At 40.2% G+C, this 25,830-nt stretch overlaps 2 protein-coding genes across 3 annotated transcripts; both read right to left on the reverse strand.

The window, feature by feature from the left end:
• Window positions 1-326: 326 nt before the first annotated feature.
• pvalb9 (parvalbumin 9) lies at window positions 327-3,649 on the reverse strand. 2 transcript variants are annotated; one of them, XM_085169966.1, is made up of 5 exons: window positions 3,321-3,649; window positions 2,413-2,480; window positions 1,796-1,928; window positions 1,220-1,329; window positions 327-616 (listed from the first exon to the last, which is right to left on the reverse strand). In XM_085169966.1, the coding sequence occupies exons 2-5, from the start codon at window positions 2,471-2,473 to the stop codon at window positions 591-593; spliced, it is 330 nt and encodes a 109-aa protein (XP_085026092.1). In that variant the 5' UTR covers window positions 2,474-2,480; window positions 3,321-3,649; the 3' UTR covers window positions 327-590. The 2 variants fall into 2 exon arrangements, with proteins under 2 accessions (XP_085026092.1, XP_085026093.1); XM_085169967.1 differs by lacking the exon at window positions 3,321-3,649 and adding an exon at window positions 3,137-3,305.
• A 2,000-nt stretch (window positions 3,650-5,649) lies between these two features.
• pvalb3 (parvalbumin 3) lies at window positions 5,650-7,910 on the reverse strand. The gene is made up of 5 exons (XM_085169965.1): window positions 7,752-7,910; window positions 7,213-7,280; window positions 6,726-6,858; window positions 6,172-6,281; window positions 5,650-6,081 (listed from the first exon to the last, which is right to left on the reverse strand). Exons 2-5 carry the CDS (start codon window positions 7,271-7,273, stop codon window positions 6,056-6,058), a joined length of 330 nt encoding a protein of 109 aa, XP_085026091.1. The 5' UTR covers window positions 7,274-7,280; window positions 7,752-7,910; the 3' UTR covers window positions 5,650-6,055.
• Between the last annotated feature and the right edge of the window lie 17,920 nt (window positions 7,911-25,830).

Raw genomic sequence — 25,830 nt, forward strand, 5'->3', positions numbered from 1 at the left:
CAACAATGTGCTTTACACTACAAGTTGTGTCCAAATATTTACATATATCCATTTTATTCTATAAATTGAAGCTTCTTTATCTTCCTTTTTTCTACACCTACAGCCAAATAATCTAACAGGCATGTCTTCTGGACTTTGAGCAACACATGGAGAGGCCTTTTCTGTAACAAAGGCTGACATTTGACAGGGAAATTTAGACCCACAAACGTCTTGATATGACGCACCAATGCTAAGCACTGCTTTATGTATAACTTTATCATCAAAACATACTAAACACCATAATATGAGTTTGTTTAATATATACACAGTCAGCTCACAAGTGTGTGTGTGTTTCCACATGTTTATTTACCACATTCATTGTCAGGGGAGGAACGCTACAGACGAGAAACCACAGACCAATATAGTGAAAAGACACATTAAGTTGTGATGCCTTTAAAATTAAAAAAAAGGCATTTTTAAAGCAATTTGTGCACACAGACATTAATAGAAAACACATTTAATCCCAGGAAGTGGAATTTGGGATCAGAAGACTCCAGATGTGGGAAAGTGACCAAAGGACCTGAATGCTTGAACTTTTTTCATCTGAAAACTCAGGATAGGACCATGGATTGGAATTCTGGGGAAAAGAATAAACAAATAAAGGAATACTCAGAATTAATCATAGCTCTGCATGTGCCACGTGAAAAAATCAAGAAAACAAGCAAATTTAAACCTTGTGTCAATTCCCTCCAGGATTAGGGAAGAGCTGGTAAATAAACAATAAACACAGACTAAAGCGGTCCATTTTGGATTGCCTAAATCCTTCATCCTATTATCTAAGACAACTTTTTTGTTTGCAAATGGATAATGGATAAAACTGGGGCAAATGATCCAGCATGATGATGACCTTAATATCAACATGTGTGGTTCACACATGGCATAATGGTTAAATAAGGATCGGAAAATACACCAATGAAACATTCCCAGGATTTCAACATTATAGAAAAACAATACCTTCTCTCACCTCATAGATGTATAGTGCATTTAAGGTTTTCTGATGGTAACTTCTTTGTGAAAGACACCCCCCCCCCCCCCCACCCCACTAAATCTCATATATCACCCAGTTCGTCTCTTTTGGCACAGCCTGTGTTGGTTCATTTCCACCAGCTGAGTCTTAATCCAACTAATAAGATCATTTCTGCCCACATGCTGATTTTTGTGTGAGAAACTAGATACCAACCCTCTACTCCAATTTTGCCATCGCTGTCATCATCAGCTGCTGAGATGAAGCTCTTGGTTTCTGCGTCAGTCAGTGTCCGTGCACTGGGGATAAACCGCTGCAGAAAAAACCTAGACGCACACACAATGATGATATTTATCCATGACTGATATTTATGGATGACAATGTACGGCATGTTTAAAAAAACATAAACTAATAAGAACATGGAGAAAGACACCACTTCCTAAACTGGACTGCACAAGTCAAACCTCTTGTTAAAAAAAAAAGGATGAATTGTGTAATAGAAATGAAATGAAAACACCACTCACAGTGGATTACTGCGAGACAGCTTAACATTCATCACAGTAATAGAGTACTACTGTGTGATTTAATGTACCAAGCCTCCTTCTTTCTTTTTTTTTCTTTCTATCAGAGAAATAATACGAGATAGATTCACATTAAATATGAAGCCACACCGCACTGGGTCAGTTAGTTGACGGAGTAAATCCAGGTAAAGGAACAGAAGTGCATATTGAAAAGAAAAGACTAAGATTCAGCGCCTCTGGGAGAGCAGACACCCCGTATCCTTTTACGCACTTGAGCTCAGAGTGCTCGATGTAGCCGCTGTTGTCCTCGTCGAGGATCTGGAACACATCTTTGACCTCCTTGGGTGTCTTTGAGGACAGGCCGCACAGCTTAAAGAACTTCTTGTAGCAGAAAGTGTCCGGAGCTGAAAGCATACAAATGTTGAAAAAAAGAGAAACTAATACAGAAACAGAGCTGACGAGTGAGGTTCACCGGGCCGGGAGGTGATGTGGAGATTAAAACGACATGTGTCTGCAGCGACGGAGGGATTTTCCTCTTTCCCCCCTTTTTTTCTTTGTTTTTTTAAAAACTTTTAAAGCCAGCAGCCATGCCCCACAAATATAAAAAAACCAGAGAAGATTATTAAAAACCCCTTTTTAAAAAATAAAATAAAAATTCCAATTTAAAGCGGGTGCGACTTTAGTAGCGAGGACACTGTACAATATTGAAAAGCTGTGGAGAAGATTATGCACCTTTCTGCAAAAACAAAAACAAAACAAAAGAACTCGACTACAGCAACCGTTTATTCGGCATTTAATGTATTTTATTTTGCATATAAGTCATACAACCGTCATAATTGATCATGTTTAGTTACTGTGTGGTCCAATGTGCATAAGTTGACATCCTACCTTCACAGTCCTTAATGGCATTTTGGATGTCGTCAGCTGAAAGAATGGATGTGAGTGACATGTTGGTCCTGCAAAATAGAAGAAAGGTCTTTAAGAAACACATAGGTCTGTATTTTTCTTTTTTTCTAATTATCTTCACCTACATTTGGCTGTGTGACATCCTCTCAGCCCACTTTTGTATCACACTGGATTACCTTTTTTAATATCTGTAGTGGTTTCTAGGTTAATATCATAAACCCATAAGACCTCAGGTTATGAGTTTTTGATGAATGTGTTTTATGTGTTTTATGTACAATCTCTATTTTACCAAAAAACTCCAAACATATTTTCTGTCTTATCATTTATGCCAGGTTAATTGTGCTTTTTGATTGGATCTCCCCTGCGAGCTTGTTAATCGGCTTTTTGTTTTGCCTTGTTTGAAGTGCTTAATTGGCTCTGTGCAAAAATAATTGGCACTTAGGGACTTTACAAGAAAAAAAAATCAACAGAGGGAGGGAAGGAGTAAAATGTGTGATACTTAAACTTCCATCGCAGAACGAATAAAAAAGAGAACTAGGAAAAGTTAAAACACCCTCTCCTGAGCGCTCGACAGCTTGCCGTCTTTAAACAAAAAATAAACGTAGATGAAAAATGATCTGCAAGTTTTTATCAGGTTGTTTTAGGGGAATCTGTTAAAAGCATGAGCAGAAACAGCCCGAACCTGTATTTTGGTCAAAAATCTCACCTTTCTCTCAGGTTTGGAGGAATTAAGCAGTGCTAGACGAATCTAAAACTTTCGTCACGTCCCTGAAAAAGTAACCCAAATAGTCTAAAGGCTGTGCCACTGCACCAACAGACCACACCAGACAGATACCACACCTGCCCACACCTGTACTGAGAGTTTACCTGTGCAGCTGTGGGCTACTCACCGCAGTTGCCTCGGTCCGGGTCCAAAAGCAGCAGCAGCAGCAGCAGATAAGACTTTTTGGTGGCTGCCGACAGCTGGCTCTGCCTTATATACGACGAGTGCGATGCTTGAGTTTCCAATCTGTCCGAGGATCAAATTCTCCCGCAGCCAGCCGCCTGCGTCTCGTGTTCCTCACCCGCTCACCTGTCCAATTAACCTTTACGGTTTATATCCGCTGCACATTCTCTTACTCTCTCTCTCCCTTTCCCCCGTTACTCATATGGCAGCGTGTGGTTCGTCCAATCAACTTTCTCCCCCTGTGTTACACTGCTCTCCCTCTCTCCCCCCTCCCTTACATTTCCCCCATCCCATCTCTTCTCTCTCTCTCTCTCCCTGCAGGTGCATTTGAAACCTTATAAGTATCCAATAATCAGTCTGGCATCATTTCTTTGTTTTGTTTTTTAATGAAAAGTCTCTTTGATTTGGATGACTCAAGCAGGTCGTAATTTATCAGAAATACTCCATTACGCATGCTCTGATAGTAAAAATTCAGAAGTCAAAACCTCAGTGTTTGTTGCAAGTGAGCCATCAACCTGCCTAACAAGTTAACATGAAGATTACAAGTTTCTTTAGTGAGAATTTAGATATATGCATATCATTTGTTACCGTCAGAGGTTTTGAAGCTCTCACTCATGCACCTGTGCTAAAAGGTGAGAGGCTGGGTGGGGCCTGTGCTGAAGAGCCTGCTGGCAGCCTGCCACTCTAAACTGATGAATTTGTTTCCTGCAAAGGGGAAGCCTTTCAAACCATCTGACGCAGCAGCGTCTCTGGTGAATCCAGTCAGCACTAACGGCTTTAGGAGAGAGGGGGGACGGGTGCTTTCTGTAACTAGAACCAGGGGGAATAAATCTAATTATTTTTCTCAAACTTTCAATTGCTGCAAATCTCTGACTTAACACTTTGCAAGTAACAGCATTTTCATCAGTCTCACCTACTTGTTACACAAAAAGATGAACTATTTACCCCAAGAGTAACTCCAAAACACCACCTCTTTATCTCCAAGCCTCGAAGTTTGCAACTTTAACCATCAAGCATCTAAAAGCCCTCTTTGTATTTATTTATTTTAAATGGCGACACCTTGTGGTTGCTTAATATTATTGCGATTATCAATCAAGTTTTGCTGCTGCTGTTGTTGTTGTTGTTGTTGTTTTCCCCCACTTTGGAAAGGAGGTGGAATTTAAGTATTACCAGATACTGTAAGAGATAAGAGCTGGATTATGTAGAGCAGGAGTCAGGTGTGTGTCAGCGTGTTTGTGGATCTAGATTAACAGGTTATGTAAGTCTCACATCAGCACAGCTGGACGTACTTGTAATGCATTAATAGTGCAAAAGTCAATTAAAAAAAATGCATTTAAGCAACCAAAACAGGACCTTACACCTCACACAAATAAAAAAAAACTGAGCGCATTATAGTGGAAAATTTGCATATACAGTATGTGCACTCAACTGGTCTGCTGCAACAGGCTTATTTGGTCTGATATAACTACTGGCACTTAATAAATAATAGATAATTTTGAGTAAAATAAAAAGGTTTGTTTATTTAAATAATGACTCATTAAGGAAAATATAGTATAAACTGAATACTAGACGCAAGTCCATTAAATTCATAGGTTTACATTGTACTTGTAATAAAACTACATGTAAAATCTACACGTAATCAAATGATTTAAAGTCAGTTTGCACATAGATATTTTTGAAGTGTTTTAGGTGGGTTGATTTCTGAATGTTGCATGTCATATCACTTCCATGAATTGTTGAACAGAAGATACATGCTGTTGCAGATGTGCTTTAAAACTGCATTCTTCTGGATGTACAAGAGAAAATGCCCCTTCTTTTATGGTCTTAGCAACCGATTCAATAAAAGAACTAGATGTTACAATCCCCATCCATCACCTATTCAACGTTTGGCTCCAAAATCTGAGACGGTGATGCAAAATTCTGAACTCGTGACTTCAATACAGGACTTTACAAACCCATGGGGGTGACATCATGGTGGCTATGATCATCATTTATACAGAGTCAATTACCTGTCTGTGTGACATTCGCCTACTAGTTTAGCATTTTAGTTAAAAGTTTAGCATAGATTTATTTTTCTTAAAATAGGCACATCTGAGCCAGATTACCTAAAGAGCAATTCACAGGCAATGGGGGAATTGATAGGTGGGTGGGTGGATGTTACATTTAGAAGTTTTCTCATGCATTTAAAAGAATGTTTTTGAATTTCTTTTTAAAAAAAGAAGCTATCATTGATTTACTACTTCACAACTGAATAGCAAAGAACAGGGTCAGACTTGTCTTACTGAAAAAAGAACCTTTATTGTTTTCTCATCGTCCGTCCGTTTGCCCTAAAAGTGCATCATCACTGATCTCACAGAAAGCAGAAGTCACAGTAAAACGACGACAGAAGTGAGAGAGAGAGAGAGAGAAAGACACGAGTCAACCACGCTATACACTTAGTTGGTTACATTCATCGTGGACAACATTGGGGTCTGCACTGCCAGAGAAAGAAAGAGAGGGAGCAGTTTGTCCATGGTCAGGGGTGAAAGGTTGAGTGTATAAAAGTGGTGTGGAGAACTGAAGAGAGACAGAGAGAGAGAGAGAGTGAATGGGAAGAGGAGAAGAAGAGAGGAAAAGGATGTCTTGATTCAAGTTGTTCCTTTAGAGTTGTGAAGTCAGTCAGTTGGTCAGTTCATTCATTTAAGACTTGACCATGGCAGCGAACTCTGCAGAGGGAGAAAGAAAGAAAGAAGGTTATTGTTTTGCTTTTGTTGGATGGCCTTTACATTGTTCTTCTGAGGTAAAGATTTCCTCACCATCAACTCCGATCTTGCCATCGCCATCAGAGTCACCGGCCTGAAGAAATGCCTTTGTCTCAGCATCAGTCAGAGCTCTGGCACTGGCAGAGAAGTTCTGCAGGAACAGCCTGGAGAGGGTAATCAGAGACAAACGATCAGCTTTTTTTTCTTTTTAAAAGAGAAGCCTCTCTTTGAACAGCTGTTTTCTGGGATCACAGTGAATATTTTGTGCTAAACCGATCATCTATTCAAAAAGCATATTAAATATCTCTAACTGAATCCTTCTTGTTCTATTGGATGCTGAGGTTTTTGAGCTTTGTCATGAAAAAAATGTAAGCAGGCTACAATTCCTTTGCTTTGTCCTCTGTTCTATGTCACCCTAAAGCGAGAGGCACTGAAGGAGAGAACTGGTATTGAGTTGCAGTCTAGGAGAACACCCAGTAGCCCGAGCTTCTCAGATGCTTTTGGGCCTCTGACATCATTCTGAATTCACTGTGAGCCAGAGAAAGATGATCTCAGTGCTACAAGAGCTTTGAGGAGCTTGTGGGTGAAATTTAAGAGAGGGTGCCTACTTCAGCTCATCCTCCTCAATGAAGCCACTCTTGTCCTGGTCAATGATGGCAAAGGCCTTCTTGATCTCATCGGCGGACTTGGCTGCCAGGCCGACCTTAGCAAAGAACTCCTTGTGCTTGAAGGAGTCGGCAGCTGTGGAAAGATGGACAGAGGGAGGTTATAGTACAAACGCAGGCTGTGGTGTGTTTTGCAGAGGCTGTAGTTTCTGCATGTAAGGCCTGGCATTTGGTTGTATCCACTTTCCCTTCCTGACCATCACTCAGCTTTTTTTCTAACGTGCAGGTCAGCTTTTCTTACAGTAGATGCACTGGTGCATGCTTTATGCTGAGACATTTAAAACTCTCTTTACTACTGGCATACACCTGAGATTTTTTTTTTTTTTTTTTTTTTTTTAGAATATTTTGCAACTGGATGTGAAGTTTTTGCAGTTTGGCTGTTGTCTAGGCTTTCCCTAGGTTAAAATGCTATGAGTTTCATCATGTTTACCTTGGCAAGCTGCAAGGGCTGCAGTGATGTCAGCTTCGGTCAGGACTCCGGCGAATGCCATTTTTTAACTGAGGGAGGAGAGAAGAGGACAAGTCATCGGTTAGTCAGTCAGGCTGTGGGGAAATCTGACACGATGAAGCAGCTTTACTCTCAATCTAAGGCCACCTTTTAACTTCCCTCAGTGCATTTTGTGGTGCACTGCTCAGAGTTACAGGGCTTCATGCAATACTCATTATGCCATGCAGTATAATTCACAGTCCCTCTCTGTGAGTCTTCCAAGCCACAAAAGGTAGTCCAATTTCTCCAAAATAAAGCCTTCCAAAAGGCGAAAGATTAAATCTCCTTTGCATCTGTAGTTGAATATTTTTTCTCTTTCTCCATTTCGTTCCTCTGTTAGTCCAAAGCTGAAATCTGGCCTTGTGATGTTCAAAATCTGGACATGATTTATATCCCATTGCATGAAGAAGTAGAAGCCCTGTAACTCTCTGAGTCAGGAAGTGGACTTGCCTACAGGTCTGCAACTCTTCAGTGAAACTCACCTTAGGGTCTGGCTAAGACTAGAGTGGATTCGCTCAGATGAATCTGGTGACTGCAGTAAAGCCCCCAGCGACTCTCACCAGCTTATATACCTTGTCTCACCTGAAATATGATGCATAGGCTATGTAACAGACACTGTGTGCAAAGCAGTCAGTCAAAAAATGTGTCCAGTAGACAGAGCTGTTCTATTTATATGAACATAAATGAAGATGCTTAAATGGTAGGCTAAGCGTAGGCCTATGTGAAAGTGCTTAATATTGCATAAGGCTAATAATATATGTTGCTGATTTGGTTGAAACATACTCTACAGCCTGTTAAAGTGTGCAGAACACCTCAGAGTGAAAGCTGGGGTAAACTTTTATATTATCTTTGACAACCAGAAAGACTTATTCCAAGTCAACTGTACTTAATACTGTTATTATTTTTTTGTTTTTGCTTTGTGTTTATGTAATTTCACTTGTTGACTGTGCTTTAATGAATGTCGTTTCAAACGCTGTCTTTAATCATGTTTAAATGATAAATGTATTAATGTGAAAAAGCGTTGTGTTGATTATGAACTCTTTAAATGACCTTAAATAGCTATCTTCTCCAGCTTTGGTTCTAAATAACCTCCAGAAGAGTTCCTTTAATAAAGCAATGGGGGTTTTTTTGTTGGTTTTTTTTTTGTAAAACCCCCCAAACACTCAGTACATTTTGCTAATATTATCTCTGTGCTTTTACACCATCATCGCCGATCACGGTTTGGTTGAAACGGCGCTTGTGCGTAACTGGCGTGCGTAAAACGTCTGCGATGACTTTGTTGACGTTCCAATGTCAGGACAGGCTGATTGGTCTGATTGATCACTGCAGGTAGGGACGTTGTAGTCGAAAACCTACGTAAGTTAAAACACCACGTTCAAAATGTAAACGTTCATTTCTTTATTTGTTCTTTGGATTTTTAGGCCACAACAGGGGAATGCATTTAACACTTTTCCCTATTCCAGTTGTTCTTAGCTTCACATAATGGCAGCATTGAGAACACTAGGCTGATCAGCTATTATACTACTATATTATGGAGAAAAACATTGTCCTGCTTATCTATTCCCTTGATAAAAACAATTATGTGTGTATGATTATTATATGAATTATTAAAAAATATATAAATCTACATCAAACTTATGGACTACGGTTTCTATGAGTCTTTATGATTTCTATCTTCCTAATTCGTATGTATGTTTATGCACATTGTGCCCCATTTTTGAAGTTTCATTCATTTTTATTGCGTGAATGCGTAGAGGGGACTTGTATATAATAGCAATACTGAACTAAAACAATGTTATGATAATTTTCCACGCCAAACTGGGAGTTATAGTCTTAGGAATAGGAGGAAGACGTTTATATGAAGTGGGGAGCTCCAGGGATTAATTGAAACGCTTTAATTTAATAGTACATCACCACTATCATCTCATGCGCTCTCATGCCAGAACTTATTTCTGGACCTCTTACATCCATTCAAACCATTTCTCCATATGGCGATGAAACTATTTGTGGTGCTATTTGGGGACACGCTGAAAGCTGATACCCTCGGTATCATCGCACCCATTATCATCATCATCCTTTTAACTTATCCAGTTTGGCACCGGATGGTTGCATAATGACACCGAGTTCTCACACACTATCAAAACAAATGACAATTAAACGGGGATAGTCCTGGGGACTTTCCTTATCATGTTTGCTTTTTTTAGGGTAGCCAGGTGTTATGCAGTAATTCTACATCAGGTGGCAGTATTGAGATGATGAAGAGTTTTATTGAAATACCAGCAGAATTTAATTGTGTGTACAAATCATAACAGAATCTATATTAAACATATTTAATTTCAAGCTCTGGACACGTAATACGTTGTTAGCTTAGCTGCTGCTACAGTTCTCCATAAGTCTTTCACAGAAATGGTTTCAGGCATAGGTTGTCCAAGAAGCCACAAATTGTACTTAAAATGTGCTTCACTGGGCTTTTTCTTTACTTCTTAAAAGCTCTGTAAAACTAATCTGTGGCGTTTAACATCTGCTATGGTCAAATGAGGTCTCTCACCTCAAACGACTCAGCCATAGATACTGTAACTATTTCTGCCCTTCTTCAATATCAGGCTTAAATTACAAATATCTCACAGCAGGAATGAAACCCGTCAAGCAAGGCCATGAACGCCTGTAAGCTGAAGCAGCAACGAAGGATTCTAGGACGTCTTCTGAAATGTACATTTCAGAAAATCCTGTGATTTGTGGTTTAGGCCACAGCAGATATTTTGCCTTCTGTGTGCAGAAGAGTGCACGTATTGAATCAATATCTCCACCTGAGAGCAGAAGGTCGCTCTTTGGTGCTGCAGCAGAAATAGAAGTGACCCTTGTTTCCTGTCGCTCTGTCCTCTGCCAGGCAGGTGAGTGACTCGCCATCTGGGAGAAAGTTGCAAATAAATGTGCATCATTGACAGAACTCCTGTAAATGCGTCGGATCAGAAATTTAATCCCGTCGCAGAGTTTCTCTGCTGGGTCATGCAGGTACTCCGAAGCTCTGCCAGACACCCAGTCACCCAAAACTCACAGCCACTTTCCTGTTTGCCAGATATCAGTTGCATGAGCCAACTGTGCCCTGCTTGTGCACCCCTGGTGCAATTTGCACCAATAAGCATTTTTTAGTCTGTAGTGTTTGAAGTAAGATAAAAAAAAAAAAGAAGAAGAAGAAGAAAGAAAGTTGGACTAGTATTGATCCAACCTATCTGGCCCTGCGTCTTACTACTGCAGTGAAACAGTTTGGTGGAAATGTAATACAAAAAAATCTTCACTATGAACAAAAGTTTAGTGAAATTTTCTATCTCTAACTTTTTAAAAGTGCAATTTTATTCATTTCGTCATTATTTTATTTTCTGTAGTCATGTGTCTGTGATTACACTCATCCAAAAAACACAGGTATATCTTACTTCCATTATCCACGATTAATTAATTAATTTACTAACAGCTGATGAACATTTTTCTGTTACTTACAAATAAATGCAGAACTTTTAAAGCACCATTTTACACGACCATTTATACTCTTAACAATCTGAATTCCTTTTGGTGATAATGTAGTTATGTCACGGCCAGGAGGATCAGCGTCCAGCTGATCTGAGGTTTTTCTGTCTTTCTCTCCAACTTCCACTCTCTCTCTCTCCTCTTCTCTATCGCCGGGGCGGAACTCATTGTGAGTTCACGCCCTCAGCCCACGCCCTCGGTGACAGAAAATACCTGAGCCTAATCAGGGCGGTCAGCATTTAAGCCAGGAGGTGACTGCTGTTCTTCGCTGGATTGTTGTCTGCCAGGCGTTAGTGAAAGTCAAGTCTACAGCTAAGCTAAGCTCAAGTGTTTAAAAGTCAACTGTGCAACTAATCCTCGTCTCCCCGTCTACAGACCTCCTGGATTCCCTCCCCGTGTGATTCTTTGTGTCGAGTGTGGAAGAGTGAACCTGTGGCTGTGAGTGTGGAGAGTTGGAGAACGCGTGACTACCCCCTTGGATTTCCCCGGAGCCCCGTCCCTCACTTAATTGTATATATAACAAACATATGATGACTAAAGACCTATTTTTAAAGCTGTTCCTACTGTTGTCTTCATTTCAATAAGGAGGGATCATTTATGGTGGAACTGAACATGATTTATTAATATACAGAATTCAGTTTGATGTATTTGGTGGTTAGACTCCGATGGCGCGTCACAGAACGAAATCCCAGCAGTTATAGGGATTATGGTAGGACCCCCTGGAGTCTAGATGCTGGTGGTGGAGATGAAGATGAAAGATGAGCGAGAGGTGATGATGGGGAGGAGGTGGGTTGCATGAAGGCATCTGCAAGGGACAATGACTAATGTCCAGTGAGATTTAAAGTACACAGAATCACAGCTGATTGGCCCGAAGAAGGCTGGCAAAAAGCTGATTGGATGAGACTAGTGATGTCACAATCAGCTTTACACCGTGGGAAAGTGGAAGTGATGTCAAGTTTAGAATAGGAAGCAACACCTGGGAAGCAGGCAGATGTGTGACTATGGCATCAAATCGAATACACATGCCCGAAAAAGCACAAAAACAAAAATGTGAACTCTACTGTATATCTTTGGTTCGTTGTGCTCAGACACACTGACCTTCCCAGCCGATCTCACCGTCACCATCCAAGTCTCCCTCCAGGAGGAAAGCTCTGGTGTCTGCTGGGGTCAGAGGTCTTGCTCCATCACAGAAGTTCTCCAAGAAGAGCCTGACTCACTGAGAGCAGTGGAGTGACAAGTGAACATCAAACACAGAAACAAGAGCCGAAACGAACAACACACTAAAATTGTCTTGGCAAAAGGTGATTTTATATATCAGATCAGAATGCTTTCTGTGCATGTGACTCAACTGTAACTCGCCCTGTTCTATGTAGCCACTTTTGTCCTGGTCCAAAAAGCTTAAAGACACACTCAAGCTCTCTTTTGATAAAATTCTTTACACCAAAGGAATCTGATCAGATCAACTCAGATGAAATCATGATACCCACCAGGTGACAACAGGCCTTTTTGTCCTATGGCAAACAGAAAGTATTCACACCCTACTACTCACACTACTATTTACTCAAGTTCACAAGTGCTCATTGGAGAAGTGATGTCTGGTGCAAAATTTGAACACTGATAGTTGAAAAGAAACAGCTGGTGACGGTGAACAAGCTTCAACCCACCCTAGATGTCAGAAACCACCAATTTCTGTCTGTCCACTGTCACCTGCAGCTGACCCCATCAGCCATCACTGTGTGCCATCATACAGCTGTGTTTTCTTTCTCCAGGGGTCACTGTGGAAAAAAGAAAGACTTAAACAGACCCCAAGCAGGTAGAGAGTCTGTGTAAACAAAACAGCAGTCAGTGAGGTTATATTCGGTGCATCTGGAGGGAATCTGGCCGGCCTGCATTTCCTCTTCACTCGTGTTTCCAGCCACAGCCAAAGTTGCTGCCTGCTTGTGGTTGTCCCTGGCAGGGCTTCCGCATGCTGTAAACATCCTGTTATTATGGAGTCTGTCACTTTCAGGCTCTGCTCCATGGAGCTGTCTCCGCTCACAGCCACACTGTTTCCAGCAATACTACATTTAGCATTTAGAAAATGAGGAACATACAATAGACATTGAGCATACATTGGAGAAGTATGATATGTGTTTCAGAAATACTAGCATATATACTGACACGTCACATGAACGTTTTCTTACTGTGTTCAGAGAATAAAGAGAAGCGCACGTCTTAAAGTAAGATTTTTTCCCCTCTCTATTATATTTACACAGTATTACTCTGGCAAAACACTGCAAACTGCAAACATTTGCCCAGGCAGCTCACACTCTCTGCAGTATTTGCTTTTAAGGGAATAGTAATGCATTTTGTATGCATAATAATTTTGTTTTCTTTGTTTGTTTTAAACTGACTATAAGAAGTTTGCAGTACAGGCTTTTTGTTATATGCCCTTTTTAAAAAATAATAATTTTAATTTAATTCTTTAATATACTTTAATACACTTGAGATAATTTTGAGTACTATTATTTTTTAGATACGATGCATTAAAGGTGTAATTGTATTAATATGCAGATTGCAACATAGTTATAGCTGTTACGAATACTTAAAAGTAGGTACACTAGGTTTTTACAAAGAAATAAAAAATAATTATACTGTAAGCATTTTTAAAAACAGCTTAATCTCCTGGTAATTGGTAAAAGCATCTTAATTTTCTCTGCATGTGGCGTATTATGAAGTGTCTTAACCTTGCCTAAATTCCAGGTATTATACAAGAAAGCAGAAGCAAATGATATGTAACTTATTTGTGTATATGCAATTTTTTATAACTAAATTAAGTAATCTTAAGAAAAGATGAATTAAATAATACACTATTCATCGTGCGCATCCGCAGAATAAATATTAAATAATAATGTAAAACATTATGATATAAAAAGGCAAGGTTGCTCCATAACACATCCTGAAAAGTACAGTGTACTTACAATATAAGATCATTGTTCTTCGGCTAAATTACACTCTACTTGAAATTAATTACACTGTACTTTAAACTTCTTTCCAAATAGTTTCTTTAAGGCAGATGTGAAATCGTAAAGTAAGGTCAGAGGTAAATTGTGACATCATATTTGGATGCGATTTATAACGTGATTTTTATGCAAACAAAGGAAGTAGAATTTTAAGCATAGTTTTCAAAATAAAATGCTTTTTAAAAAAGTTTGACCTTATTCGACCTTGAAGAGATCAGAGGTCCAAAGTAATGTGATATTTAGAATCCCATAATATTATTTTCTATATGTCTATATGTTGTCTGCACAAACAATGTCTATAATTTTACCTTTAAACAAACACTCTGTATGGCATTATTATCACTTTGACTTTCAGCTCAATCTATTGACATTGAATGAGAGGTCACACGTCAAATGTGTCATGATAATCTTTATATGATACTTTCTATATGCTGACAATGCACACTACACTTACAAGAATCATAGTTTCTAAGTTATAAGGCTTTCTGTCAATTTGACATACCATAGTTTGACCTCGAAGACTTTGGTGGATGTAAGGCAAATGTTATTGGACTGCTAAGCTGTTACTATGTGTTACAGACAGGATGACGTACACACAGACTCGTAAACATTACCAAAAACATGGCACAGGTTATAACTGCAGTAACGCGGTACGTTTGTGCTTCTAAATATGTATTTTTTTTTTCTTTTCAGGCTGCAGATTTCACTTACGTTTGTGGATGCAGAGATGAAGCAGACTCACTGACGGAGGTGTTTCTGTGCCCACTCTAGGATTTCTTTATTGTTCTTAATTATTTCCGGCTAAATGTTTTCTTTTTCCCTTTATCACTTTAATATGTCGCTCAAATGATTTGAATTGTTGCATTTAAAGCAGCCTGACTTTTCTGCACCTTTAATATCCAGCTTTTTACAGAGCATGAAACGTATTCAGTTTTTTTCACTCGAACTGTAAAAGCATAGCTACGTTAGTAAATGTTTGTACTTTTGAAAATTATTACTAAAACTTCCCATTTTGGACAATGTGTCCATTTTTTTTTGTTGCACTGTAAATCAGTCAGTGGGACTCTGTGGAAAACCATGTGCAGATAAATTCCCACACTTGCAGGTGGCTTGGCAGATTGCAGTGATTACATACAGGAAATGGAGGCTGGATAGATGGCAAAGTCTTCGACTTTTGTTCTAACACTGAGCCTCACCACACAGCGTTGCTGTGTGCTACATTTGATCGTCTGCTGTGATTGTTGCTGACTTTTTCCTGCTTGTTAAAGCTTTTATGATTTTTAAGAAACAGCGTTTGTTTGGAGGGATTACTCCAGCGCTACAGTTACTGCGTCACACTGGCCCTACGAGGGAGCACGTGTGGGCCCAAGGCCTGACCAGAGTGACGAGGGCTTGGCTTCCTCAGGATGGACTACATTGAAGCTTGCAGTAACCAGAGGGGCAGTGGAATGACAAAAACATCCTCTGCGCCCCCACACGCACCTGCCCCCCTTGTCCTTGTCCCTTTCCAGGCTTGGAGACTTGTTTTCAGGAAGACCAGACTTCCTGTGTGATGGAGCAATGGATGAGAGGAGGAAGAGGGGGATGGGATAGACAGGAAAAGACAGACAGAGCGAGATAGATAGGGATGAGGCATCAGTCCAAAACACATCGTGATTTGGGGCATTTTGTTTCTTTTTTCTTTTCCTGACAGACGGGCAGCTGTAAGGGAATCCAAGCAACAAGAGAAGAGAAAATTACAATGCAGATCTTTTGCTACGTTTCATGCTTTTACTTTTTGTCTACTGCACCTGCAAAAAGTCTTGTCTCATGTAAGGCAACTTAGCAGGGAGTGGTCTGATGAGCTACAAGGATTTATTCAAGGCAATCAGTTCTCACGGGTACTAACAAGTTCGTTTTTTGGACTTGGATTTGAACATTGTGCACTCACAAATCAAAAAAGCAATATTTGCCTTTCCCCCTCTTTCTCCCTTCAAAAATGAGAAACACTGAATAATGGGACAACCAGCAAAAGGACTGGAAACAAGAAGAGGTAAAGCTCCCATTAACAGAAGGTAGGTTGCACTTCACCTTTGACAGGCAGAAAAACAGCATTTTCTCTCTCTGTATCTGCAACTAATTTATTAGCATAAACAACCACGGAGATTTGGCATTATGATTTAAATGAAAATCTAAAACTATACAAATATGAAACTTTTTAAATGGGCATCGTCTCACCATCATCATGACAGTTGTATTCAGTTTTATAGCTTTGGAAATTTGTATCCTTGGGTGCAGTCAGCTGACATGTAATGCTCATGATTTTCTGTTTTTTCTCTTTGTCTCTCTCAATATTTTCTTCTCACTTTCACTTTATCAGCATCCCTGACTCTCAGTTTTGTCTCATCATTGGCTTTTTCTGTGAATCTTGCTCATAAAGTCTCAGTACGAGTGATTTAATGACTGCGGCATGGGTGGATGAGTGGGCTTTTGATTGATTTGTAGGGCAGGTGGACTCCTTCGACATGCATGCACAAGTATCCCTGAGTAAAAAGCTTAAATGAAGATGGGTGGTTTATGGGAGCCTGTGGTGCCACTGGCTGTGAAAGTGGAGTCCATATAACATATAATGCTTTTCCTGAACAAATCTGCAAAAGTTAGCTAATTGCATTTACCAGGCGAACCCTGCCACTAAGACTCAGGACCAACACCAGCTGTTTATTTACAGCTTTAGCCATAAGGTGTCTACCATACACTTGAATATGTAAATATCCTTTATGTTAAACATGTGCCATCACCTTGAAAATTGTAACACTTGCTTTTTATCAGACATGCCTGTAATAAAATGTACTGCAGTTCTGGATTTTACAATTTTTCACAATTTTTTGTTACAGAGCAAGAATGTTTTTTTCTCACCCCCCGTTTTTAGTGTCTCACGATGACATACTACAAACAGCTTTATGCAAAGTTTGCAAATCTGTGACAATAAGCAGTAATTTTGACATCTGCAGACGTTTGCACTTTCTGCACCACCAAAAAGTGCACAGGTTAACCCAAAGCAGACTATTTCCACAGTTTTTCTTTCCCAACTTATCTTAGCTTATCCAGGTGGATGCGTTAGATGATGGATTTTTATGATGACTTTGCAGGAAGGCTCTCCGCAGTGCAGGTGAAACAATGCGTTCCCTGCTCTTCTACGGCTTCCTGCACCTCCCGCAGGACCTTTGGCTAGTTTCCTTTTTCCTTTGGCCCTGGACACATTTTTTCTTGATGTCATTTTACTTTGTCATGAAGCCTAATTTTCAGTTGTAGTTAGTTGTAGTATAATTCTTGAATGTTACCAAAAGGTTTGAAGAATCAGAGGATTGATCAAATCTGGACTGATCAGTTGAATCACTCGCTAAATGTACTATTAATCATGTTTATATATTTTATTAAGCACTTTACAGTCTTGATATCAAATCCTGACATCATTTATCTGCTTTATTTATTTATGATGGCTCATCAGGTTAGACTTGATGTTCCACTGATGCTAAACTAAATCTTTAAATCCCCCACTAATGCCTGCAATGCTCGGCCTCTCAGACATGAGTGAGAGAGGCACCCTGTTCGTCCTTCCGTCCAGGGAAAGTGGTTGCTCCTCCTCTTTTTGGGCTCAGTTACACCTTTGACTATTTCTATCTGACCAGCTGCGGTGTGGGCATGTCAGAGACACTCTGAAATTCAGCCAAGACCAGCCCTCCAAAAGTACTCTTAGACTCCACCCTCCAGGACTCCTCACCACCCTCTGTCTTTGGAACAGTTTAGTCTTGTGCTTCTGTTTTGGCACCTGTCTTTCAGCACTAAATGTGTGATTGTCTGTGGCATTCAGTGTGTATGTGCATGTGTGCATGCCATTCTATTTCATCCATGCACTGTTTTGATGCACTCTTGTGCAACTGGTTAGTGTGCGTATGCAGTACAATGAGACAGTGTGCGCAATTTTGAATGAACCCAAAGCATATTGCTTGAGTGTGTGTATTCATGTTGCTGCCTTTAAGTTGCTTAAAGCTATAAAACTCACACGTACATGTAATTTGTTTATAATGAAGAACAAGAAAGGTACCCTGTGGGGTAATCAGTAAGTAAATTGTGATAATGCTTCAAAGACTTATTGACATAATGTACATATTGGTGTGTCACCCTGGTCTAAGCACTGCAGTATGAGCTTACTCTAGCCCATGTTAGTACACCTAGCAACCACAACCAACTAACTCCAGTGTGGATATTATACAAGAGTGTTCCCTTTCTCAGGCTTCAGGTGAACACAGACCAGTGCCACCTGAACTTGCCTCCTGATTAAAGTAGGTCTATGTATGGATGCACAGCACTACATAACATACCTATTGTGTGACACGTAAACAATTACATTTTAAAGGGGACATTTGTTTAAATAAGGAAATGACATAAATTAAATATCTTCAGGTGGAAATCCTTTATAAATTGTCTGTTATGCTATCTCTACAATGTCCCTGGTTTTAACCCTGTTTCAAATCAGCTGTTTCACTGCTCATGAGCTGCCCACGCTCTGTTAGGAAGTGTCTCAGTGACAGCAAGTGGCAGCCAGCCAGTGGGAGCAGCCCAGGTCATGTGGGAGCAGACATGAGACACTCTTTTGCGTGGTCTTTCTGTCTGAGGAGCAGTTTTACATATAATTTTGGCCAAAGCACAGCCCTTGACTTTCAGTTACATGTTGGCAGTTTGTGTCGCGTGGTGTTCGTTTTAGTGCAAAGTAGCGCCCTAAAAATTGCTCGGAGGTGGTAACTGGTTAACACTGTAGCCTTTCAATGTAACAGTGTGTCAAGTGGATTGAACAATGCTTTATAGTCTATGGTAATGTAATTATATACAAACAGAATTCCAAAAAAGTAGAGACGCTGCGCAAAATGTAATTAAAAAGAGAATGCATTGATTTGCAAAAACCCGTATTTTAGAAGACATCTCAAATGTTTAAACTGAGGCATTTCACTATTTCCACTTTGCTTCAGTCCATTTTAAGTGAGGTTTGTCTCTGAATCAGCCAACACATAGCTTCATTGCATTACAGAGCTTTAACCTGGATTTGAGGATGGCACGGTGAACTGTATTCACAGACAGTGATTTATGTAAGTGTTCCTGAATTCCGTTACTGAATCATGGCTGCTTTTTACTTAAAGAGCAAGACTTCTTTAAGCGTCTAAAAGGGGAAGAGAAGAAGAAATGCGAGGGTATCTGCAGCAAAGACGGGGGATATAGAATGAAAGCTAATATACTGACGAAGTCTACATTCCTCTGAACAAGCTTTATTGTTTGCTACATGGTCCAACCAACAACTGCTGAGAACTACAGGCCAAAACAAGCCACTATATAAAAGGATTCATCATGAAAGCATAGTGTCCTGTTTCCTGTTCCTATAGTGTGAGATAGAGGATATAGCCCTGGGCAGAGCTTGATTCCCAAATAAAGATAGTTATGTATATTCCAATGCCACAAGCCCCTGTAAATCTCATCACATTTAAGATTAGCCGCTGAAACAGATCTGCTCTTATCTGATCAGGGCTGTATGTGTGTGTGTGTGTGTCTGTGTGCCTGTGTGTGTGTAAATTAGAGCTCTGTCAACGAGTGCTTAAACTCAGCTCCTTCAAAAACACTTCAAACCAGTCGAGGAGCACCGCAGCTGTGTTCAAGTATGTGTGCCTAAATGTGAGTGTGTATGTACAGGTCAGAGGTCACAGTCAAGCCTTTCAACACTTTTTCTCTCTGTCTTTGGCTCACCAGCAGTCCTGACAGTTTAAGGAGATTCCTTGTACATGTATGAGCTCTGCATGTTCACTTTTTTTAATGCTGAAGTATCACTTTGCCCTGCTGAGCTGCGCCCTTAGCAGCACTTTGATTACAGCACTGGATGAGGTAAGTGTTTACATGGATAAGTGCGACAGCTACCAAGTGACAGACAGGTGCAGGCCTTTCACGACTTGGTTTGTTGGTTGCACCAACCGGCTGATGTAGCGGTTTAAGTGATAAAAGCTACTCTCCTCCTTGCTCTGAATGTCTGGAAAATCAAATATTGCACATGTAGCATCACCAATTTTCCCTGCTAGGATGCTTTACAGTTTGTGTGTTAGTGTGTGAAATAAAGTACTTAGCAATTTTTAATACGCCACTTGAGGCTAACTTTTACACTCTACTGCCACCAAGTGGTAGGAGGCTGGACTATTCTCCTGTTTTCAATGTTTCGTATGATGTGTACCAGTACTAAAAAAAAACATCCACTTCATAAGATGGAAATTTTTTAAGCCTAAATCTGTGATTTTCTTTAATCACTAAAAAAAAAAAGTTAAAGGTAAAGTTTATTTTAATAAAGGTCAGCTCCTTTGCATCAGCAAACTTGTGTTTTTATGTCATTTTCCTTAAATAAAGTCATTCAACTTTTTTTCACTTCATATTTTTCACTTCTTCCTTTATTTAGTGGTTATGGAGTCAAACTCAGAGGCCAGGTCTAATTAGTAATCCCAAGGAAGTAGAACAGGGATGCCAAAGCAATTCTGCACCATGCGCCACTTTTGACCTTAAGTGGGCCAGATTGGTGAAACCCCCCTGCTTTCAGTGTAAAGAAGTTTAATCACACATTTAATCTGTCAAAGATCTTAATATGAGATAAAGCGGTTCAGTTTCAACAGTATACACCAGTTTTTCTACATGAGAAAGAAATGCTTCTGTAGTAAACAAAAGAAATATCTCAACTATTTGAGCTTAAAATGGCATAAACAAATGTGTAAATTTACAGAAAAAGCTAGACCCAGATTTGGGTATCAGATTGGAGGCCTCCTGGCCAAATGTTTGACATGCCCAAAATAGAACAATAATGGGCTTGTGGCTTAAATATCTAATTAAAGTATGGATATATTAAAATGATTCACATTTCCCATCCTGTGCAAGTCATTCTTGAAGTAGCCTACATTTTTTAGACTAATATATTACACTTTATGTCCTCATATCACCAAAGAATGAGTTCAGATAGATCCCACCCAACTCCACCTCATCCCTGACAAAGATCCAAGCTTCTTATACACTCCTGTCTGATCCTATATCTGTCTGTCCGCTTCTTTTTTATTCAAACACACAGTCACGCCTTCCCCAATACAATATGCCCCCTGGCACTGGCTAGTTCAGACAGACTGGCAGTGTTCTCAGAGACCTGGAAGAGCAGGTGTACTGCTGTCAACAGAGGGCCCATGATCCGAGACAGATTACACACTCATGTGTTCATATAAAAGCCACTATTAAAATATTTTCTCTCTGCAAAGGGAGCTGTGCACTGTACAGCTGATGTGAAGCAGCTTAGTCATTCATTTCACAGATGCAGAGCTGACAGAGCTTTTCCTTCAAACAGTTTTCCAAAAAAAGAGGATGTTACAGCTTTATTACTGCTAAGACTGCACACCTTAAACCAACAGGGTGACATATTTATTACGCTTTATGATGTTTTTTTAGTGTAGCATTTCACTCCCTCTCAGCTTCTCTCATCTGCGCCCATGAGACCGAGCCGTGTCCAAATAAAGGCTGCAAAGAGCACCAGCGGCATTCTTACAGGATGCTGCTGTATATTACCCACAGTGCTTTGCCGTGTCTCATTCCATGGCTGCCAAGACAGTGGCTTTAGGGACTGGAGCTCCATATTTTTCTCTCCGGGGTCTTGAGCACCGTGTACTTGGCACGCTCAGAATAAGCCCAGTGATCTCCAATTACCCTCCTCTCACGGATTGTTTGGTGTCACTTGCCGTCTGTCGGCTGGATATGATGATTCTGCGCCTACAGTGTAAAAGGATAGTCGCACAGATCTCTTGGCATGCACTATGCTCCTTACAACTCAATTGGAGCGGTGACCCAAAGCCAGTCCAAACTAGCCAAATATGAATTTCAAAAGCTCTTCAAATCACATGTGTCAAGTCAGTGTTGTACTGTGTCCCCCCTTTTGAGCTTAACACAGTTCTAATTCTTGTCTTTCATTTCCTTCACTTCTTGATGCCTGCTCCAAACGATGTCACAGGTTGTGCCATGATGAGTTGGCCCAAAATAAGGCAGCTTGACTATCATCACTTCTCCAGTAATTTAGAGAAATAATAAACTACAGCAAATAATAAAATACAGCTACCGGCCTTCCTCCTGTTTGATCGAAACTAAAGCTGCATCATACATCTGACATTTGGATGCAGAAGCTGTCGACATATCCGATTATGGGAAACTCAGACAGGACACATTCATCATTGCTCCAATGTGAAAATAGAACGTGAAATAGACCGGAACAAGCTCGCATTTTGTGCCAGTGAGCAGGCTTTCAGCTCTGCCACTCCATCACATTCTCATATGTGCTGCTAAGTCCAGTCAAATAAAACGTTGACTGTACTGAAACACTGTACTAGCAGTACTAAGCAGTCAGGGTGACCTGGCTGACCTGATATGGGTGAAGGTTGCCGTGCGACATGATGCCCGGGAAGACGACTCTACACTGGTGAAATGAGCGGAAAGAGGAGTTTGGCAATAAGCAAAAAGGAAGGATTCTGTATGGAAACACCATCTGTCCATCTCTTTGGCTTGGTTCACATCTCTTTTTTTCCTATTGAAAAGCAGAGATGGACTGAATGGTGAATACTGTTTCCTCCTGGGAACAACATCCTGATGCTGTCTGGGTGTGTAAAGCAGAACTCCAGCATCAGTGATTTTGTTGCCAAGGGGAGGACTAAGTCAACAGAAAAGCTGTATGGTGATAATAAAAAGTAAAACCAGAAAAAAAGGGGAACAATGTGCAGAAGCAGTGTCAACAGCTGTGGTAAACGTATTATTTATAGCTGCAATGATCCAGCAGAAGCAGCTTTAATATTATTTCCATCTGTAGGTGAAACATATTATAGCCTACAGCAACATTAGCAGTCTAATATGTATAAAGTAGGACGTGTATTTCATATTATTATATCAGGGTTTGAATGTATTTATTTTTTATGCCAGGTCTCCAGTTTTCACGGCTCCTAAAACTGCCTGCGATTCTGCTTCCAACCTCTAGAGGGAGCGCTATTCATTGTTGAAACAATACTCATGAGACTGTCGGGGTCTTTCCAAGTATTTGGCCTTACAAATGCGTGGACTCTTAGGACACCAACTCACTGCTAAGGAGACAGTTTTTTTTTTTTTTTTTTATCTTCAGCAGGTCAGACACAAACTGGACACTATACTCTAATGCATGAAGTTATTTTTTGGTCATGTTGTGTTTTTATTTGAAACTCCTTTTTCAAGGGAAACACTTTTGTTGGCAAATATGCAAATATTAAGGTTAAGCTGTAAATGCTTGGTTCTACTTCTGAGATTTGACTTGCCCTACTTTGTGTGCATGTCAGCAGTGTAGTGTGTCACAAAATTACTTCTCATGTACCAAAAATCTTGGAAAATGCTCCACTGCTCTTTTTCAGGAGAGAGGAAAGTGAGAGGTACAGCCATGTGAAAACACTGTAATGGTTTGGGGTTGCGTTTTTTGCTTTTTGCCAGTGATGTTGAGGGTCTTGTTAAAAGTTGTGTAACTGTGAACACATAAAAGTACCATCAGGTTTTTAACCACCGTACCATTCAATACTGTAATACATCTTACAAGACTTTGACTGACAACAGTTTCATATTTTTGTTTTTCAACATGACAATGGTTGCAAAAACCTTGCCAGTGCATTAAAGGCACACCTGGACAAAAAAATGAGTTGGCATCCTCAGAGCCTGGACATCAACATTATTCAAGCAGTGTGGGATCATCTCGACAGAGGACAGAACAAAAGGCAGCCAAGATCCAAAGAAGTTCTTCAAGAAGAAGCCTGCAGAGCTATTCCTGAAGACTACTTAAAGAAATTACAGAAAAGCTCCCCAAGAGCGTTCAGGCTGTGCTGAAGAATAAAGGTGGACATAACCAAATGTTGACTTTCAAACTTGTTAAAATCGTTTTCTCTTTATGTACTGTTTCTTCATATATGTTTGCACATAATTCAACAAATCATTGCACCTATTTTCCATTTCCCTAGGAAAACATAAAGAAATGCTTTATCATTTCATTTAAAGTGTAACAAAATGCTGCCAACACACACGTGTTAACATATTTTATGCTGTAACATCTTTGAGAATAATGTAACAGCCACAAAGTATCACAGATTTTCTATAAGTCTACATGTCACTGTGACATTCACTCTGCTGCTATTCTCCATCAGCAAAGACAGATGTGTTACATTAGACGGGATAAGTTATTGATCCCTGTCCTGCACTCTGCTGCCGGGAATTCTCCCGGAAGAGTGTACTGTACATCCAACCCCCACCAACTGCTTTTCTGTGCATCGCTCCGTCTCTTCTCTCTCTCTCTCTCTCTTGTCTCAGTATGCTTAGCTTATCTCTCTTGTTTTTTCCTCGATAAGGTTCCTGCAATGCATTAAAATCAGGGGACTTACTTGGGCCGACTGAATGCAAGGTAAGAAAAGAAATGTGCTGGTACTGTGCATGCCTGCTGCTGCTGCTCAGAGATTATGGTGCAACACATTATGCAGTGTCATGATGCAGCAACGCATATAAATTGATAAGCAGGTTCTTCTCTTTATTTTTACAGAGTTAAAACATTTCGGGGGTGGAGCCGCACTGGTGATTTCATTGAATAGTTTGAACTTGCTTTCTAAGAGGAAATGCACTAACAAAGGAATAAGGAAAAGGTATCATTTGCTTTTTAATAATGCCTTGGAGTCTGTGTAGTATTTGGAGACACTAAGGGTGTAATGTGCAGTGTTTTCCTTTTCTTACTTGTAGACCTTTGAGGTATCTGTTCATGGTTTGGCTGGTTGGAAGTTTTATAATCTTATCCCGAGTCTGTCCACCTGTTACACTGTGAGGTGTTAATTTACCTGAAACAGGGCAGATTACAGGCTTTACGGCCTGCTGCATACGTGTGTGTGCGACCATGAGTGTGTGTGTGTGTCTTTTCACATCGTTTACGTCACAGCTGCTGTGAGTCAGCTCCTCTCTTCCTTTCCTGAGTCACTCATCCAGTGGTTGCTTGGTTACTGCAGAGCGGTGAAAGTTTCCTATTGCGTCTTTGTCTCCGTGGACGGATGGGCTTCGATATTTATTCAGGCTCAGGAGTGAGTGTTCAAATAATGTACGTGTTTGTGTGCATGCGTGCATCTGCGGTCGCTGCTTCAGCCAACGGGCAAAGGCTGACAAATCAGTTTCAGCATATCCTGTTATTGAGAGACACTGAATGGATGTCTGGGTACCGCAACTGAACCCTTAATAAGCTGACACTGCCAAGGAATTGTATTTAGAGGAGACACAAAAGAGAATCCTAATTAGAAAAAGCATGCATGTCATTTTCAGTCATATTTTGAAAATTGCGACAGGATCCATCCTCACACCATCAACATCCAAATGTTTTTGGCCAGGCGATAAAAAGTCTATTTCAATATTTAAGCTACTGGGGCATAATTTTTAAAAGGCAATTTGAGCCTGAGCACTGACTACTTAATTTTAACTGGCATGTGCCATCAACACCGTTAGCTGGCAGGTGATGAAACTGTGGAGATTGGTGACATATTAAAGGAAAACCCAATATTAAGTGTGCCAGCATGACCCCCAGAACAGCCTCATTGTTCCTTGCAATTGATTTTCTTTGTTTCTGGAACTATTCAGGAATGACAGAGCGCCATTCTTTAAAAAAAAAAGAAAGAAAAAAAAAGCCACCAGTCTCTCAAGTGAGATCTTGGGTTGAGATCTGATGACTTCAAACATGTTATTCACATAATTTTCAGACTCTTCCTTTGTTACATGCCTCTCCAACCCTACTGGACTGCAGTGACGGTCCAATGTTGTTATATGGACTTATTTGGAGGTGTAAATAAAGGCATGCGTGTTGTAGCTTGGTCCTCACACTACTTCTTTCTTCCCATCTTTATTTGGTCATGACTGCAGAATCAAATCTTTGGTCATGCTGCATGAATTGGGGGGGATGCTTCCTTGCGAAAATATT

This window comes from Neolamprologus multifasciatus, chromosome 8, assembly GCF_963576455.1.
Source record: "Neolamprologus multifasciatus chromosome 8, fNeoMul1.2, whole genome shotgun sequence".
Taxonomy (NCBI): domain Eukaryota; kingdom Metazoa; phylum Chordata; class Actinopteri; order Cichliformes; family Cichlidae; genus Neolamprologus; species Neolamprologus multifasciatus.